Source organism: Heliangelus exortis, chromosome 12, assembly GCF_036169615.1.
Source record: "Heliangelus exortis chromosome 12, bHelExo1.hap1, whole genome shotgun sequence".
In the NCBI taxonomy this organism is placed as follows: domain Eukaryota; kingdom Metazoa; phylum Chordata; class Aves; order Apodiformes; family Trochilidae; genus Heliangelus; species Heliangelus exortis.
Genome location: NC_092433.1, coordinates 20,844,001 through 20,863,034, shown reverse-complemented (window position 1 = coordinate 20,863,034; position 19,034 = coordinate 20,844,001). Strand labels below are relative to the sequence as shown.

General features: G+C 50.7%; 1 protein-coding gene across 5 annotated transcripts in view; it reads left to right on the top strand.

The window, feature by feature from the left end:
* The first annotated feature begins 10,487 nt into the window (after window positions 1-10,487).
* The window catches only part of SRGAP3 (SLIT-ROBO Rho GTPase activating protein 3), an 82,349-nt gene continuing 73,802 nt past the window's right edge, over window positions 10,488-19,034 (top strand). For 4 of the 5 annotated variants that reach the window (XR_011728289.1, XM_071756389.1, XM_071756387.1 and 1 more), the window contains exon 1: window positions 10,614-10,815. Coding sequence is in view for 4 of the 5 variants with exons in the window: in XM_071756389.1 (XP_071612490.1) it covers window positions 10,749-10,815 (67 nt within the window). In the remaining variant the exon portion in view is untranslated. Of the gene's footprint in view, window positions 10,816-19,034 lie in introns of all 5 variants that reach the window. The other variant, XM_071756390.1, reaches the window with a different exon arrangement.

Here is a 19,034-nt window from a genome sequence, read left to right as displayed (position 1 = left end):
CTCATCACACAGTAAATCTGCCTTTAACTGCACTGGAACAGAAGCCTAATGTAGTGTGCAAAATGGAAAGAGGGAGACAAAAGTGATAAAAATCAAATTAGACTCACTATGCACACAGATTTTCAAACCCAAAGCCCAGTGATGCAGGGAATAAAGGGGAGAAAACAGAGCTTTAAAACCAAGGCATCCAAGCAGACTGCTGTCCCCGCATCACTTCTGGAGCCTTCTGCAGGCACAGCACAGGGACACCTGGGTCAGGGCTTGGGCAGATGAGGTGTTTTAAGGCTCTGCTCCCTCTCTTCACCATCTGGCTGTTCCTGTTCCTGTTCCCATGGCAGACCTGGTGTCCCCATGGTGGTGAGTGGAGCAGGGGCTGTGAGCCCTCTCCTGGGGCCAGAGCAGAACCCCACAGCTCAGCCCAAGCTGCAGCCTGGTGAAGGTGCCTGGGTGACAGGGAACTGCCAGGAGCAATGCTGGGCTCTGGGATGAGATGGGGTCCAGTGGCCCTCGGCAGAGGGTGGTGGCACATGAAGTGGAGATGGTGACACCCAATGGCTGCAGATATCAGACCAAGCCCTCCTGCACTCCCAGGAAGGGCACTTGGCTGGTTCCAGCCGTGCTGAGATAGCAGAGATTAGCAAAATGCTTATGTTGCTTCAGCTGTTCCAGAAGAGTTTGGTTGATGCCAAAACAGTAAATAGTGTTTCATCTGGATGGGAAGGTGCATCCCTACCAGCATGACTCCAGTGGGTTCAGGCAGGGCTGTGTCCCCAGGACACAGGGACAGAGCTGGTTGGATCATGGTGCAGATTAACCCTGCTCTACTCCCACAGCAGCAGCTTGACTGGGACCACAGAAGCCTTCTGGGCTGTAGGAGTGTATTTGATTTTCAAAGGCTCTCCTGCAAATATGTCTGAAAGTGACTAAAAGCCAGCTGACATATGTAGGAGTTGCTCTATTGACTTCAGTGCCTTTTGGCCCAGGCTCCAATGGTGCCCTAAATGCACGTGTCTGGGTGGTCCCACCACACTCTACATTCTCTGTGAATGCAGAGAGGACACAGCCTGCTGCTGGCTGCAGGTCTGGGCTGTCCCCGTGCCTTCACCCACTCCATCATCATGGATTTTCCAATCTGGTTTTGAAGTTGCTGACCCAGCAGCAGGGAGCTGGATGGGAGCAGCCAGGCTCTCCCAGGACTTGCAGAGATTTGGTTTGTGGGATGATCAGTCATCAGCTGCTGTTGATCAAACAATACAATTAATGTTGTCCAAACTTTGCTGCTTATCATGTTTGCTTTGTGGTTGTTCGCTGGTGCTGGGGTGAAGTTTCACCATTCCTGCAGCTTGTTTTGAATGCAGATGCCTGACCTGGCCAGAGCAGCAAACTCAGTTCTGTTTCTTTGGGAAGAAAAGCTGTGTTCAGCCACTGCTGAGGAGAGGAGGGACCAGCAGTGGGGGGGGCTGCCCAGCCCTGGCCCAGGCTTGGCAGGGCCACGGTTGCTGCTGCAGGGGCAGCCCCAAGTGCTGGTTCGAGCAGTGTGAGGGGGATGTGCTGGTCCCCTGGGGCAGAGGAGATGCTGTGGGGGTAGGAGCAGAGCTGAAGGGGATGTGCAGGTAGAGCTGAGGCAGAAGAGTGGTGTTATGTGACCCTTGTGTGATTACTTGTGTCAACACGAGTATTTACCAACCTGCTGTGGTATTCAGGTGCACAGTAACACTGAAATTTCTCATTTTGATCTTTTTCTTTTCTCTTTGCTGCACTCTCTCATGTTTTCCCCTTTATCCATGCTTTTTACTGCCCCAAGCAGCATTGAAGCCATACCAAGAACATGGTCCCCTTTGTTTTAAGAGATGAAATTATTGTAATAATAATTAAGCAGGTAATCGAGATCCTCTATGAACAGCCCTTCTTGAAATAAAAATAAAAATCTCTGACCACTTCCCTTCCCCTCCCCATGCAGGTCTGGAGAGCTGCACGGCTGAGCCAGGAAGGGGAGGAAGGGCTTCCTCCTCACCCGTGGGCTACCGAGAAGGGGTGCTTAAAAAAAAACCCCAAAACTTTCCACTCTGTGCTTCAGGAAATGACACTGTGGTGCTGGAATTCACAATGAAGCCGTGAATGTGGCTGGAGCCCGGGGCTTCTTCAGGAGAAGGCCCCTTGGCCAGCTGCATTCAGCTCTAATGAGAGGGCTAAATTCTCCCTGAAAGGCGTGTTTTCCATTTGGCCCCTTTCCCTTCATCAATCGCTGTCACTTCAGACAGAAAGCCCCGCATGCAGCTTCCCCTCCGCCGTGCGCGCTGCGGGGCCGCTCGCAGCGGACGGGGCTGCCGTGATGCCGTGCGGCTCCGAGCCCCGAACAATAGCGCTTTGTCTCAGCACCACAGTGCCCTCTCAGTTTCCCAGGCTTTTCCTTTTCTCCTCTCCCCTCTCCTGCTGGAAGCCCCGGGCCATGTGGGAGCGGGCAGAGGCTGCTGAACAAAGGGGCTCGGGGGTCCCTTCCCCATCCCTGGGCCCTGCTGCAGGTTCTTGCAGATGATTTGCATCAAGCACAACAGACTTGAGCCGTTTCAGCAGGAACTGCAAGCCAGGGTGGGAGCAGGGATCCAGCCCTCTCCCCAACAGCTCCAGAGGTCACGGGTGCTGTCACCCTGCACACAGAGGGTGATGGCAGCCTGGGCCCCATCAGTGCTGGGCTGTGGTACCTCTGCTCCAGGAGGTGTGGAACCCTCATGGTTTGCTCCAGGAGCCAGGCCATGCTGGCCCCTTCACAGCCATGCCTGCTGCCAAAGACCTTCATGTCCTGATACAGGGACTTTCTCTGCCACAGCACTGCTCGGAGCAGTAAAGATGCTGGAGTGAGAAGCAACAGGGTGAAATGTACAAATAAAAAGAAAAATATATTAAAACATAGGCTGAATCTCTGCATCAAGTCAGTGGTGCTCACAGATGCAGGCAGGACAGCAGTGCTGCCCAGCCCCACACAAGCTTTGCATCAGTAGGCATGAGAGTACCCCAGAAAAAAGCAGGAATGTCAGCTCCATTTACAGATGAGGAAACAGGGGTAAGCCCAAGCCCTGAGCATCCCAGATCAGAGCCTGTTTCTGTCCCAGTGGGCCCCGTGCACACCCACACGCTCCTCCTGCCCCTTGCTGCTGCCAAGGGATGGAGCCTGCTGCTGGGAACAGCCTGGGCTGGGACAGGGAGGGGGATCCATCCTGGTCTCTGAGCATTGCTGGCAAATAAAATCCAGCATCCCACAGGGTAGGTCTGCTTTGATGTGCAGGGACTTGGTTTTGTTGCAGGGATGTGTGGGGTCCATCCTGCCCAGGCTGGGGGTGCTGGTCCCACTGGGCTGGGGGGGGCAAGGGGTCTGCATGCAGGCAGGAGCCCCCCCTCACTGGGCAAAGCTCCCTCTGACCCTGACTGGGGCAGGTCCAGGCTTCAGCCATCTTGAGCTCTGGTTCACAAAGTGCCTGAAAATGCCATTAGTGGGCTTCGTGTTGCAGATGGAGAAGTGGAGATCATGTGTGACTAAATTAATTGCAAACAACAAATAGCAGTGACCCAAATGTCAGAAAGCAAGTCAGTGCCCAACATCTGCCATGATGGAGCATTTCTCTGGCTCCAGCTGGATGTGCCACAGCCAGCTGGGGAAGGTCAGCTGTGGGGATTGAGCCCTGGAGCCACTGAGCCCTGCTGCCCCGTGTCCCCTCCTCATGAGCTACTGTGCAGGCTGTGTCCTCTGTCAGAAAGTGGTAGGAAAAACTGCTTCTTATTTATAGGATGTGTAGTCACAAGCAGTCCTGATCCGCAGGGTGCAGAGCCCCTGGGATGTAAATGGATGGGGGAATAACTGCACCTCACATGGGATGGCAATGGGCTGAGCCCTGCAAGGGAAAATTGCTGTAGTATGAGCTGAAACCCAGTGCTTCATGTGGTAGGTTTAATACCTGCCTTGTTTCTGCAGCCATTGATACTGCTGGGTGTGATTGATCATTCACAACCAGGAATTCAGGGATGATAAAACGACGTTGTTAAAGGAGCAGCAAGCTCCTCCTCTAGTGCAAATTCTTTTTTTGGTCTGTTGCTACAGCAACTCTCACTAAGAACACAGATGACAGCAAGATATTAAATTTTGCAGCAAGTCAATTGACTCTTGATTTGCCTTCTTTTCTGCCTTCAGTAACTGAATGTTACTAATCTAATTGTGTTAGATTTCAGATAGAAATCATGCCTTCCCATGACAAGAATTCCTGTGTTGCTTTTTCCTCCTTCTCCTTAGAAACCAATTAAATCAAATTAACTTATTTAAACCCAGTTGGTGATTTCTTGGCTTTATTTCTTTTGCATATGGACAGCATGTATTTTAAGCCACAACTCATTCTCTACCAAAATCCCCAAAGCCTTAACATTCTTTAAAAAGAAACAAACAGTTCTTGGCAAGTTTGGTTCTGGCAAAGTTCATCTGATGCCAGTGGCATCAGAAATATATAATCTAATCTGATCAGAAATGTATAATCTAAATGACTGTAATAGAGATCGACTGAATTTATGAATGTTAAGATTGTTTTCAGAGCAATAACTGCTTTTCAGTTTCTTTTCCCTAACCCCACAGTCCTTATTTCTTTCAGGGCAGGCTGTGAGAAGGCTGCTGACTCTGTATCTCTGGGTTCACTTCAGATCACCCCATGATTTTAAGGCAGAGTTTGACAAGTGACTGCACAGTTGCTGGTGGGATTGTCACCTTCAGAGCCCAACCCTCACCTGTGGGAAATGGAGACAGGGGGGAGCAAGGGCACGCAGGGGAAGGGGGCTGGCTGTCCCACTTGGAATATTACACACTTAGCTTTACTGCTGGTGGGAATGTAAGGAGCAGCAGAGCTCTGGCAGGTTCTGATCCTTTACCAGTTCAGGGTGAAGGACTTCAACCTCTCCTATGGATGGGACTTCAGCAGCCACTTGGATCTGCACACTGTGGATACCAATGTGCAAATGGCAGTGTTGTGCAGGTGATGTCCTGTCCTAAAGAGCATTGGGCAACAGAGCCTCCCTCCTTTTGCAGGGATAGCTCTGAATGTTCCTCTGAGGGAGGAAGGATGTGGGTAGGTTTGGGGGTATCTTTAGCTGCCTTCACCCACCACCCACCCCCTGTACCCCAGGCCATCAGGGCAGGTGCTCAGTGCCCTTTCCCTGCAGCATCTGCAGCCACAGCAGAGACAGGAGAGCTCAGCTTTGACTGCACTGTCCTGGTCATCTCCCTGAGGAGAGAAGAGGTAAGAGATCTTCAGCAGGAAACTGAGCAAGGCACCTTTCACAACTGCTTAAGCAACGAGCAGTGAAACTTTGACCCTGCATATGTATGTCAAATTCTGAGTAGTTTGTGACTCAGATGCCTTTCAAAGGAGAATTATAGCTGCTGGGAAGAACTGCTGCTGCCAAGTTGTTTATCACAATGCCTCACACTTTTAGTCAAAAGTAAATATTTCCATTTCTTACATTGACTTGAATTATTGACCAGCATAGTTGCTAAATTCTACCATCGTTACAATGGCTTAAAAATGGTAAGAGTGATAGAGACAAGTATCCAGGTGGACTCATATTTTTAGAGTGCTCTTTTTCTTCGAATATTAATGTCTTAAAAGATACTACGCTCGTATTTTTTAAGATATCTTTCTATTAATGAGTGTGCTGTTGGAAGCCCAAATCAAATAAAAATATAAAGCAAACTTCTGGGATGCTTTACCTGAAAAGGAACATGCTGGCTGCCAAATTATATCCTCCTACATGAACTGTTTGGGAGGCAAAGAAACAATCCTTGCTGAGAGCTCCTGGTAAAAATAGGCTTGTTACCAGTGACATTAGTGAAACTAAGCTGCAAATAACCTGGATAATAGATGGGAACAGCTCCATGCCCAAGAGTCAGGGCTCCGGGCAGTGGTGCAGGTCCCAAGCGCAGTGGGCAGACTGTTGAGATCCTGATGCAAGATGAAACAGGGGCAGAAAGGGGCTGCTTTTTCCCTAGATCTGCCCCCTGGTCTGTTCTTCCATCTCTGTATCTGGTCAAGGAATCACACCAGTACTGTCCTAGAGGAATGCCACATGTTTTACCTGAGCATCTCAAAGGGCTCAGGGGTGTCAGAAGCCTTGCAGCCTCCCAGGGATCTCAGAGGGAAAACCTAAGGCATGCAGAAATCAAGATTTGTCTTTGGCTGCAGTTATTTTGGGTGCAGGATACATCATGATAGCTGTGTCAGTGCCAAGTTGTGATGGCACTTCTCTACATGCAGATAAAAAAGGGCACAAAGGCAGAGCTAGTTTTCTTACTTGTTAATACGACAAGATAACAGAACTTTGCTGGCAGGATATACGTAGGGTTTGAACAAAGGTGGTGTAGTGCAGTGCAAACAGCTTCCACATTATGTGTCTCCAATCAGTTTGTTCTTACACTGGGAAGCGTGCATATGGAAGTCTTTTTTCAGCAGTTCAGCTACATCAGTGCTCTGCAGCAGCCCAGAGCAGACAAGCCGTCAGGATTCTGGTTCCCTAGCTTGTGTCTTGTAGCTGTTATTCCACGGATGATCCCACTGCAGCTGAGTGCTCTCCTGTTCTCCATCTCCCCAGCCAGGCTGCTCCCAGCCACGTCTCCTGGCAGCTCCTCAGCCTGCAATGAGCTGCAGCAGCCTCCCAGACGGGCTGCAAAGGGTCCTGCAGCCCTCCACAGGTCACGGTCACCCCCCTCCCCACCTCCATCAGACCAGGGTTTGGCACGGTGAGTTCTGCCTTCCAGCAGCCTTGGGAAGGCAGAAAGACCAAGGCAGGTTTGGGGTGAGGCAGCAGGAGCTGCCCTGCTCTGGGGTGGGTGATTGTGGATGATGCTGCAGTTGTGAATACTTGTGTAAAGCTGTGAAGGGCTCCAGCAAACAGCCCCACAACTGTGCCATCAGAGGCCTGGCAGGGTGTCCAGCCTGTCCCCAGCCTGCCAGCACAGAGCCTTGCTGCTGCAGAACCACCAGAGGCTCTGCCTGGCTTGGGGCAGCAGCAGGACACTGCCTCTGCACACAGGGGCTGCTCAGCCCTCTAAGGCAGCAGTGTAGATGGGAAGCGTATCATGAATCACTTACAGTCTGAAGCTGGAAACAAAGAGAGCAAGACAGCTTCTGCCTAAAGAATTTTCCTTAATTTAGGAATTGCTTTAAGCAAACATTACCTCTGCTTCCTGAGCACACACAAGGCTACTGCCCTGGAAATAATCTGCATTAGCCTTACTGGAGTGACCACGTTGCCATAGTTACTGTTGGTTTCTCTATGCCTCAAGCTTGAAGTATTTATTATGATTAAATCCCATCCCATTCTTAATTTAAAAATTCTGTGTTGGAAGTGTCACCAAGTGAATTAGAACATAATCCTCCCTTTTAAAAGGCTGTTTTAAGTAAGAAATTCCGTAAATGATCTTGGATGTAGATATTTATTAAATATCACTAAGTTGTGATAGGATTATTTTTCTTCAGACATCACTGCTTCTTTATTCTTAGTGATGTTTGAACAGCAGAAAATCCTGACACTGTTGTATAATCTCATGATTGTTTGGGTTTTTTTCCTTCAGCCCTGTGTGGTGGACTATCCTGATCAAAGATATTTAATATCCTCAGATACTGTACTTGGACCTTAAGGGCAGCCATGCACCTTCAAACCAATCCAGCAAGAAAATAAAAATCTGTCCTATGAAACAGCTTGTTATTAGAAATATTTGGTACTTGCTCTCCTTAATACCTGTGAATGCTACACAGACAGGTAAATGTTCTGGGATTAATCTAGTATAATATGATTCCCAGGCAGCATCTCAGCCCTTCCCGGGGATCCCTGTCAGGGAACACAATCACGTTTGGTGTTTGCAGGCTGGGAGCAAGGGGCTGTCAGAGCCCACCAAGCCCAGCAACCACAGGACTGTCACTTGGCTCACAGAATGCTTATTATTATTCTTCTTTCCCACTAGAGTAGTTCTGCCAAAAAGCTGTGTTTTTATGTAGAGCAAGATTTACTACCAAACTGGTGCTTTTGGAGCAGCAGATAAACATTTAGTGCAAATGGTGCAGAGGAGCCCAGCATCAATGGAGAGGATTGTGTGGATTCTCTGTAGCAGACTGAGGTTTATCTCCTGAACCTTTTGTTTGATTGGTGATTTATTATGGCCAGTAAAATGCCTAAGAGACTCCCATTTTCTCCTTTCTTCAGTTTCAGTGTCCTACTGTTTTCTTGTTTCCATGTCTGCACCTGAACACCCTGGAATTATCTCCTAGCCCAGCTCAACCCAATCCTCTCTTGAGGTCTGTTACACATCCAATTTTCTGGACAGAATCTCTCTCAATGAAAAATCTTGCCATGTTCCCATTCTGCACAAATTTGTGACATTTTTCTGTTTTCCTTTATCGCAGCCATTAGGAGCTTAATGGATCGCTGATCTCCCTTCCATTTCCCCATGTCAGCTGTTACATTGCCCAGCACCAAGAATTCCTCACCCAACCTAAGCAAAATTTTGGATATATTTCTCAGCCACCTCCCCTCACACAGCATTTGGACTTGTTCCTCTCTGCCCTCTGCATCGTCCTTTCTACTACCACACAACTTGCCATGCTGCCATCTGGCTCATGGGTCCCATCCCACCATTAGTGGTGCTGTGAAACTGCTCAGATCAAACTACGTTGTGTTCCAGAGGTACTTTGACACAGGATGTTTAGGGTATGGGTGAGTGATGCAAACAAATCCATGCGGAGGGGCAGGGCCACCCACAGCTGGTGGATGGACACGTCTTTGGGCAGAGTGAGCACAGCATCCTGATTCCTCATCCCAAATTAACCGCATCCCCCCCATCCCCTCACCCCTTTTCTTTGTCTCGGTTCAGCAATTGTTTATTTTTTTCTTTTTCTTCCAGACTGCGCAGTTGTCCTTAACGGAGGTGTCAACACTGCCCTGCTGATGTTGCCCCGATCCCACCCCTCCTTCCCCGCTGGGATCAGGGGAGCAGGTCCTGCACCCGGGTCCATGCCCACAGCCACCGATGTGGCAAGTGCCCTCTCCTGCCCCGTGGTCCCTGTGCTCCACCTCTGCCCACGGGTCTGCAGCCCTCCCCGTTCTCCCCTGAGCTCCTCAGACCTGGGCAGTGATGGCTGCTCAGCCCTGCTGCTGCTTCCCCGGCAGCGCCTGCTTTGTCTCCCTCCTCTGAGGTCTTTTATGGCTGCTGGAAACGCAGAATGCTCCTCTGTGTGCCTGCGAGGGCTAGGTAAATTATTTGTTTAATAGGCTCGGTTTATTTTTTGTAAGCTGGCAGAATAACTGTGAATCATCAAATCTCCGTGAATTCACTCCACAGAAGATACCAACAAAAGGATTCATTGTGCAGAGCAGCGATCAGTGGAGCTGGACAGAGGATGCACACAGCGGGATCGGGAGCCTGGGTACAGCGCAGGGGCTGCTGCCAGAGCTCAGGCTGGACACGGCTCTCTGGGTATTTCCATGGCACTGGGTCCCAGCGACTCTTTCTTACTCAACTAGAAAAATCACTGGAAAAAAGCCTTAAATAGGAATGCTGCTTCTGCTAGAATGAACTTTTTTTTTTTTTTTTTTTTTTTTTTTTTTTTTCTTTTTTCCCCAGTTGTTAACAAAAAAACGACAGACCCGTCCAGGTGCGTCCCTTCTGGAGTTTTCCCCACGCAGGTTTAGAAGCTGGTGCCAGGCAGAGGATACAACAGCCCGAGCTGAGTAGCCCTGGGGTTCGGTGTGCCACGAACTTCCCGTGTGCTGGGCTCCCGTTTGCTCCTTTTCATGTCGGTAAAACCACTGTGGCAGAGTTCGTGGTCTGGGACCTCGGGTCGGATGTGTCTTTGCAGAGCGGGGTGCTGTGTGGGGTGGGGACATGGGTGCCATAGTGGGAACATCAGTGCCACGGTGGGGACACGGGTGCCATGGTGGTGGGGCCACTGTCAGCCTGAGGCATGTCCCTCGGGAGCACCCCCATGGCCGTGTCACCGGGCACCTCAGCTGCCACCTCACCTCATTGTTAATTTCTCCCCAGAGGAACAGCTTCTCCTCGGGATGCGGAAAGCTTTGGGCGCAGCAGCGCAGCCCCTCGCCCCTCCGGGGGCTGGAGAGCGGGGGCGGTGCAGACCCCCGGCCGGGGGAAGGCGCACACCGCCCGGTTGCGGGGACCGCCCGTTGCGGCGGCTGGGCCCTCATTAACAGCGCCTCGAAGGCGCGGGGCGGGACCGGGCCCAGCCGGGGGTCCCGTTGTCCCCGTTGTCCCCATTGTCCCCCCCCGTCCCCTCTCCCGCCCCCCCGGGCCCGGCCCTTCCCGCCGGGCGCCCGGGGAGGGGAACGGGCGCGAGGCCTCCCGCCCCGCCCCGCCCCTCCCCTCGCGGCGGCCCCGCCCCTTCGCGCGCAACCTGAGCGCGGGAGCGGCGCCAGCGCTCCGCCTCGGCTGGCGGCGGGACGCGGGGCGGCTGCGTGCGGCGCGGAGGGGCTGGGTTCGCCGGGGCTCGCTTCGGCGGGGCTGAGCTGAGCTGGGCTCGGTTCGGTTCGGCAAGGGCTCGTCTCTTCTCGTCTCCTGAGGGCGGCGGCGCTGCGCGGTGTCCCCGGCGCCGCCAATGAAGGCAGCCGCGGGCGGCAGCGGGGCCGCGGCCGGGTGAGACGGCGGCGGGGCCGGCGGTGCGGTGCGCGGAGCGGGTGTCCCGGCGGAGCCCGCGCCCTCCCGCACCATGTCATCGCAGGGCAAGTTCAAGAAGGACAAAGAGATCATCGCCGACTACGAGGCGCAAGTCAAAGGTGGGGAGCGGGGCCGCCGCGCTGCGGGACGGGCAGGGCTGCGAAGCCGCCTTTGTGTGCGGGGCGGGCGGGGCGCGGGGCCTGAGAGGGGGAACGCGGGATCGGGGCTCCGGCTACGGGAGCCCGCAACGCTCCCTGTCCCCTCTTGCGGTCCCAAGAGTACCGGCGGCCGGAGCCGTGCGGGGCTGTGCGGGCGGGCTGGCGGGCTGTGCGGGCGGGTCGTTAAAGCCCGGTCCTGGCGGGGAGGGTCTCGCTTGGCGGGGCGGTGGGGCCGTGACCCGCACCCGCCCCGGCATCACCCCCGGGCGGGGCCGCCGCGGTGCGGTCGGGCAGGGCTGGGGCTCCCCAGGGGAAAGCTGCCTGCTGCGGGGGGCTGCGGCCGGGGCCTCCCCGCGGGGGAGCGCCTTGATCTTGCGGGTCTTATGTAAGGAACTTCCCGAACACCGGCCCCGCAGCAGGCTCCGGGGGACACGGTCGTTATTATGCAAGAGCGGGTGTCGCAGCGAGGAGACCTTTGAAGCAGCCCCGCTCTGTGTCCGAATGCTGGAGGGGTGTGATTAAAGGCTGTGTGCTTTGAGACCACTGAGCCTCAAATGCCGGGCTCCAGATTAATTTTCTTGGTAGTTAGGCTTATTCTGGAAAGTTGGTGCCCTCTGAAACATCACAAATGTCTGCAGGCTGGTGAGATACTGTGTGGGAGTGTGTGTGGTCACACAGAGTATTGGCCTCTGTGTAGCCATCTCTCTATTACAGAAATAGCATTTTTAGTATCATTAGCAAACTGTGTTTACTGATACCTTTTGATAGCTTCACTTTGTAAATCTACTCGCCCTTGCAACGATCCATAATTCTGTTAGTTGGTAATAATTCCTTTCCCCCTTTCAGGTTGAGGGTACTGAACTGCTTGCTTAATGCTTTCTCAACAAGCTGTCTTTCAGGTCCCCCTGCTATTATATAAAATTGGCTCCAATTTCCATTTGGTTTGTTTTATTTAGGTACCTGTTCACCATTTTGTTATGTTTAAGTTTCTGGTTAAGACAGAGCGAAGGAAAACTATGAAATAGCTTTCCTGAGAATTAACCCCTGAATGTGCAAAGCAAACACCTTTCCTCTTTTCTCTAGAGGTCACTTGATGTGTTGGATCATGAGCTCAGCTGGGTGATGGCTTCTCTGCACACCCAGCACTGTGAGATGCTGCAGTGCAATGGCAGATGGAAGGATTTTGGGGAAGGGGCTGTCTGATTTCGTGCCATTGTTTACTTTCTTGCCTTTCAGTCTTTTGTAGTTAGCTTCGAAGAGTGATACAACAGTCACAACATGCTCTGCATAGTGCCAATTACCTTTCTGCTTGTGTGTAATTTGGGCAAATTGATGTTATTGCACCCTGCAGTTAAACAGAGGAAATATTCTTTTAGCCTGTGGTATTGTTCTGTGTTATGGGAGGGGATTTGCGTTTATTCAAAGCAACTGTGCCATGTTTTCATCTTGTTCTTGAAGATGGCCTGGCCCAGGTGGTTCCTGCTTCTCAGATGCTCGGGGCTGCAGTGGGGTAGCTGGAGGCAGGACTGGGTCTGATCTGTTCCAAAAGCTTCACTGCAGACATCTCCAATATTTTTTTCTTGTTGTTCTTTGTAACTGGAATACTCATTTGCCATGATGGTTCTTGGCCCGGCTTCTGTAGCCTCATGGTTTCCATATGTTAGACTGTTAATGCTGGGGTTGTGTATAAGGGTGTTTTATTGCACCACAGTGATCACGTTTTGGGCTGCTTTTTTGGGCAGCTGTAATGCAGACAGAGTTTGCAGATGGGCTGGTAATAATTTCCTTGATACTCTTCTGTGCCTAATTATACCTCCAGAAATGTCTGTTTTCTGGTTTAGGGTGCTTGGTCTGTAATTCCATCTGAGTAAAAGTTGATTTGGATGTGGTCAGGGGTGAGGCAGGGGGAGTCAGACCCAATATCTGGCTGTGCTGCCTGGGAGGTGGTGGCAGCTCCATCACCTCAGGTCTGTCACAAGACTGGCATGGCCACAGGATGACCTCGATGAGGTCAAGGAGTTCTGGTCCTCCCAAGTCTGTTGTCCCTAGTGTGTGTTTCATCATTAAGTAGGAGCAGTGGGACAAAATGTAACTGTGTGGAAAGTCCTAGTGAAAGGTCACTGGTTGGTTGTTGTGTGAGTAGGGACCCGAGGAGGCCTGGCTGCTGAGGATGCTCTGTGGAGGGAATGGGCCTTTTGCTTTGTTTGAGGGTTTGTCATCATCTAAACCTTCTCTGAGGCTGTGACAGTGATCATGACCACCCACCTCCACTTCTGCACCCCCTGCTACAAGGCCTGATCTCTCGTGGCTCAGCCTTGGGATTTCATGTGGGTCACCTCATTATCCCAGATAGCTGTTCATTTCCTTTGGGGATTTACTCATTATTCTATTCATATCTAGACCCCTACCATCATGGTGAAGATGGATACCCAAATCTCCAGATAAAGACTAAAATGGAAAAGAAATGGGGAGAAAGAAAAGGGGGTGTGGTGGCAAGGGAGGCTAATGGAAACAAAATGTTGGTATGGAAGAGCTGATGTATGAAGATGGTAAAAGATGAGAATGTGAAGAAGTGATGTCTTGTTACCGAGGGCTGGGCTGAAACCTGAACACAGCACAGTGGTGGTCCCTGTGGCGTGATGAAGAAAAACAGGGAGAAAGGTGGCAAACCCTGGATGTGAACTGCAGGGAATGCATGGGAACGGGTGGATGTGAAGGTAACTGCCAGCAGAGGTGTGTTCAAAATGTGTTTCAAAGATGGATGTCAGGGAGGGCTGGAAATGGTCAGGGAGGACTGGAAAAGGTCAGGGTGTGTGCCAGCATTGTCTGACACAGCCTGTGTGGTGTCAGCCAGCACCAGGGGCTCTTGCAAAGCAAGAACCATGTAGCAGTGCTTGGAGTCCATCAGCCCCTCGGCTGCTCAGGTATTACTGGAGGAGCCCGAGGGGGGCCTGGGAGTAACGGGAGGTGTGGGGAGAGCTTGGACTGATTTTTAGTGAAGTTTTGCTGCAAGGTCTCTTGCTGTGGCTGTTGGGATGCAGAAAGTCCCTGATGTCTGGGGCCAGGCTGTCAATATTTGCAGGATGGGAGCTGAGCCCTGCCCTGCCCTCCTGTGCTCCGGGTGCTGCGGTAACAAATGGCTGATCCCAGGAGCTGTGTGGGGAGCACGATTGGCGTGAGCAGAGTTTAACTGGTGAATAATCTTTGTGCACAGGGGTGATTTATCAGCTGTAATGGCTCCCTATCTTCTTTCCCTCCCTGGAGAGTTGTCCCCGCGTTTCTCACGGAGGGAAGGAGTTGTCCTGGAAATGCTGTGAAAAGATAGAGGGGAGTGGTGCCAGAGCTGTCTGATGCACGGACTCCTGCAGAGAGGGCTGGGGCGGGGATGCGGGGGGGTGTCAGGGATGCGGGGGGTGTCAGGGTGCTGGGGCTCCGGGGCAGTGCTGCTTCGTTTTTAGCAGTGGAAACACCTGCTGGTCGGTGCGGGTGGCTGCTGCGGTCTGTGTGTCCTTGCAGCAATCCGCAGCGTTTCCCTCTGCCCCTGCATGGGGACCTCCCTCCAGGACTGGTCCAGGGCACACCCCCTCTTGTCGGGTTCCTCCCGTGGGGTTAATTTCCCCTGTCACTTACCCTGCATCCATTTTGTGTGTCTGAAGTCCATCCCTCCCCTCTGCTGCCGGCTGCATCCTTCTGCAGCTGTCTGGAGAGGGGAGAGCTGGCCTCGGGGTTGGCACCAGGTGTCTGCTTGACTGTACCAGAAATAACACATTATGGGTACCTTTCAGGAGGCAGAGTTTCTTATTTGTCTCTTTTAGGTTTGCAGATGGGAATGGTTGCATTAAAAATGTTGATAAAGATACAGCTGTCTATTTGCAGCTTCCCCGTTAAAGCTGCTCGCGTGATACAGAATGCAGTCCCTTTGGTGCTAGAATATATCCTCAGATGCACAATTTAAAGTCGGTGTTTTCAGATGTTTTAGACCATTATAATTGGCCTATCTGGCCAGAAAGGTGAGTTAATGTCTTTTTCTCACTGCTGTCGAATGCATGATTTGTTGCTTTAATACAACAAAACTAACCAGTTTTAATTATGTAGATGCAACTGTCTGTGGTACAGCATTGTAAATCTTGCAGAAAATTTGGCATCCTGTTGATTGGCTGTTTAATTTTGTATTGCTTCCTGAAGCTTTTCTTTAACCCTGGCAAGATTCAGGTCAGGGTATCATCTCTTTGGTTATTGTTGGCAGGAAGACTGCTGTGAGTCAATAGCATCTCCTGTCATATGGCTGGAGATCCCTGGAGATCCTGAAGCCCATAGTCTATCCATGCTGCTCCTGGCTTCAGAGTGGTAAAAGGATAATTTCTTGCACTTCTAGGGCTCTTATTTGCTGTGTAGATTGATAATAGAACTTAAGTCTTGATGGATTTAGCATATCAAAACATTAAAAAAGCTTGCAAACCTGGGGCCAAAGAATACCAATGTGGTTGTTTCTCCCATTTCTATAGAAGAACTGCAGTTTAAGTTAATTTATCACTGCTTGTTGGCTTCATTTTACCTTGTCTAGTGCAGTAGTTGCATCCCTTCTTTAATGTCCTTGTTTCCTACCTAGTGCTCTCATTCCACTTTGCTCAGAAAATTTTTATTATGCCAAATAAGATACCACACCAACTTATTATCAGGGGTTATGGCTTGCTCAGGAGAGAAGCTTGGCTGCCAGTTGGAGGAGGCATCAAGGCTTAAAACCTGTCAGTCCATTTAATAAAATGGTTCTGTGCAAAAGAAAAAGGAAAGTTCCAGCTCTTTGGAACTGCTAAATATTAATCAAAGAAACAGATAGAAAATTTCCATTGGCTTAATTGTCTGGGATGGGCCAGGAGGAGTGAGCATGTGGTCTGCTGAGAGCTGATGGCTGTGTTTCAATACAAAAGAGGAAGATTTTGATCCTTGCAGGCCCAGCTATTCCCTTTCCTGATAGCAGGCAGGTACCTGGGTGCAGCAGACATTATTTATCAATCTGCCCTTCTTCCTGCTAATGGTAAAAACCTCTTACAACTCTTATTCATGGCCTGTAGCTAGTCCTGGTTCCAGGTGAAGGGTTTTAAGGGCTGTAAGAGTGCAGCACCAAATGCAATTCAGGTGCTTAACAGATATTTATAAGCCTCTGCAAGGTGTAATATTTTAAGTTCTGTGTGTGCAGTTTTAGCACCTATCAGAAACAGGATTTACTCTCCCCTTCTGCTGGCCCATTGAAGGCGGGGGAAACCCTCCCCCTCAAGCTCTTAAATTCTCTCTTGCCTGAATTTGGCTTTGTTTCAGGAGCTGTTTGTCAAGCTACCACCCACGGCAGCATCAGCAATCGCCTCCTGAAATGCATTCCCAGCTCCAGAGGCACTCGGGAAACGTGGGGCTGGGGAAGGGTGCAGCAACCTGTGCAGTCCTGTCCCTTCTGCCACTCTCCAGCAAAAACTGGCATGAAGTCACCTCCTCTTCCTACAGCCTGGGTGGCTGTGAAATCTCCAGTGCTGATTTAATCCCAGGAGGCTTTTGCAGAGCTGCCAGCAAATCCTCCTCTTTAAAAAGAGGGATATTTGTTCCTAATACCCATGGTGTTGTGTGTGCCCCACCTCTGTGTATTACTGGTGTGTATCATAGCAGGGAGGGAGGACGCAGGGAGGGTAACAATGGTTCTACCTGTCACTGGTAACCTCCTTAGGGCTTCCAGTCCTCACCAGCTGCCCCTGCTTTGGACACACTTTGAGCTGTTCACATCTCCAGGAACCTCATTAGTAAACTTTTATCTGAAAAACTGGCCTGAGGTGGCTTTTTTTGGTGTCCCTTTTCCCACCTCTGTAAGACAGCTACCATGGAGTGGGAAGAGGCAGCAGCTGAGCATCTCCCTGCCCTAGGAGGGGCAGTGAAGTGTGGGGATGAGGATGCTGAGGGGGCTGATGTGGTTGTAGTGGATTCCCTGGGCTGGGACCCTGTTGGTGTGATAGGGCTGGTGTGTTTCTCACTGCCACAGTGCTGTGGGATGGTTTAAGGACTGTGAGCAGTCGGCAGCTTGGTTTCAGAGCTCATGTGAAAAATGGCACAGCAGCCCTGTCCTGCCAGGCTGGGGATATACAGGTTCATCATTTATCCCAGCCTTGTCATTGCTCATCAGTGAGGAGGCAGCTGTTAGGATCCTGTCCATGGCAAGGAGGGAGAGGTTTTTAATCATCCTCTTTGTTTTAGACCACCCCCCTTTGTGTGAAATCATCCTCTGTGTTTTAAATCTCCCCCTTTGTTTTAAAAACAGATACATGTAATTGGTGCGGTGTTACCATTTCCTTAGGGAAATGGGTGCTTCTGTCCTGGCCTCTTGGAGAAGGTGGGTTCCCAGGTGCAGCTCTGAGGGGCAGTGACAGCAGTGCCTCTGCCAGGTCTTGTCCTCTGTGTCTGTCTGTACTGGTGTGAGGTCCCCAGGAGAGAACCGCTGGACTGGGGGACCCGGGAACTAGGAGGAAGGTACTGTGAGGTTCTCTTTCTTACACATCTTGTACTGTTGAGCTGCCTCCCTAAAGGACAAAACTGTTCTGTTAGCTTCACTGCCCTCCCTGCCTGGCTGCTGAATCAGCCTGACATTCAGGGAGATTCTCCATGGAGACATTTGGTGCTGGAGGTTGTTAAGTCTGTGAGCTGGAGAGTTTGGAAAAACTGTGCTGCCCCTCTGTGCCCAACAGCTTCAGAAAAGAACCTGCACTGGTGTCTATCACTCCTCATTCCCTTGGAGTCAAAGAATAGCTTTGAAGAGGGGAAGGGGGAAAGGTTTTACTTTCCTTTTTCACCTTTGGCTTTGGGAAGAACAGTCATATGTGTGGCAAGGGACTGCAGACACTCCAATGCATCTTGCTTCTCCAAGTGGCTCTGTAAAATATCACTCCCTCTTGTAGCAATGGCAGGTGTGTGGGAAAGCTCAGTGATGAAAGCTCTTAGAACCACTATGGTGTTAAATTATCTGCAGTTTCTTGCTTGTGTCTACATCAGACAGAGGAGAGCTGAGCATCCCTAATTGTTGAGCTCTGTCCCTCTTGGCCTCTCAGCCTCTGTGGCCTGTGCAGGACAAGTGGAGGAGAAGGGCTGCAGCTCAGGGTAGCTGCTGATCCTGCTGCTCCTGGTATCACCCGGGGCTGCAGGTCCCCAGGCCAGGACTGCATCCATACAGCTCTTGCTTGGATTGTTATCCAGCCAGCAAAGCCAACTGAAGTGATGAGGTGAGACTCGTGTTGGTTTACTGTCCTGCTTGTATAGCAGGAGTAAATATTTAAAGAGAAAACATGTGAATGACCAGAGGTCAGGAGGTCTCTGGCTTTAATTGTTCCCATGAAGGGAAAAGGAGGTTTTCCATTGCCTGTCCAGTCTGCTGGACCAGCCCCACCTCTGAGGTCCAGCTCTGTGGAACAGTATCATGCATTGGAGGATCACAGCAGATATTCTGGCTATGAGCATCATGAAGCAGTGGCTCCTCTTCACCTTGAACAAGCCCCAAAGTTTGGTTTTCTTTTAAATGTTGTAGTATTAATTAGCTCTGTTTGTTTGAAGAGTTATTTGTGGTCTTGAGGCCATTCTGTGGTGTGGTTAGAGACTGAGGTTAGAGTTCTGCTCTTGGCTTTTTAGAGAAGATGATCTGAAGAACAGATTTCTTAGCTCAAGATTACCAGTTAGATGATTTTGGGTTGCTGGCCTTGTGTGCACATCATTTTTCTCTGTTGAATGCACTGGTTAATCAATAATTGTTTCATGTCAATAACAGCCCTTGCTAGGGAATGAAAATGCTTCCCCTGCCCAAGGTGACAGGAATTCTGCCTTCCTGTGTGGTGAAAGCTGGTGTACCCAGATCAGCTAAATGCTTTTCAGGAAAGACTCTGATTTTGTGAGCTTACAGTCTGCCAGCAGCTGAGGACTGAGGGAACTCTTCGTATTTTTGGTGATGTTTAAAGCTCTTGGCTCGGGCAAAGTTCTACTGCAGCAGGTAGGACTTGCTGTCCAGTGTCAATGACCAAGTGGCTTTAAATGAACTGGGTTTTGGGAAGAAGTCTGTGTTGGAATCTCCCCTTTTTTTACTTCATGGAATTTTAACTCTAGTGATACAATTTAATCATTGAGATTACAGAAAACGTCATAAAAGAATAAGAATTGGA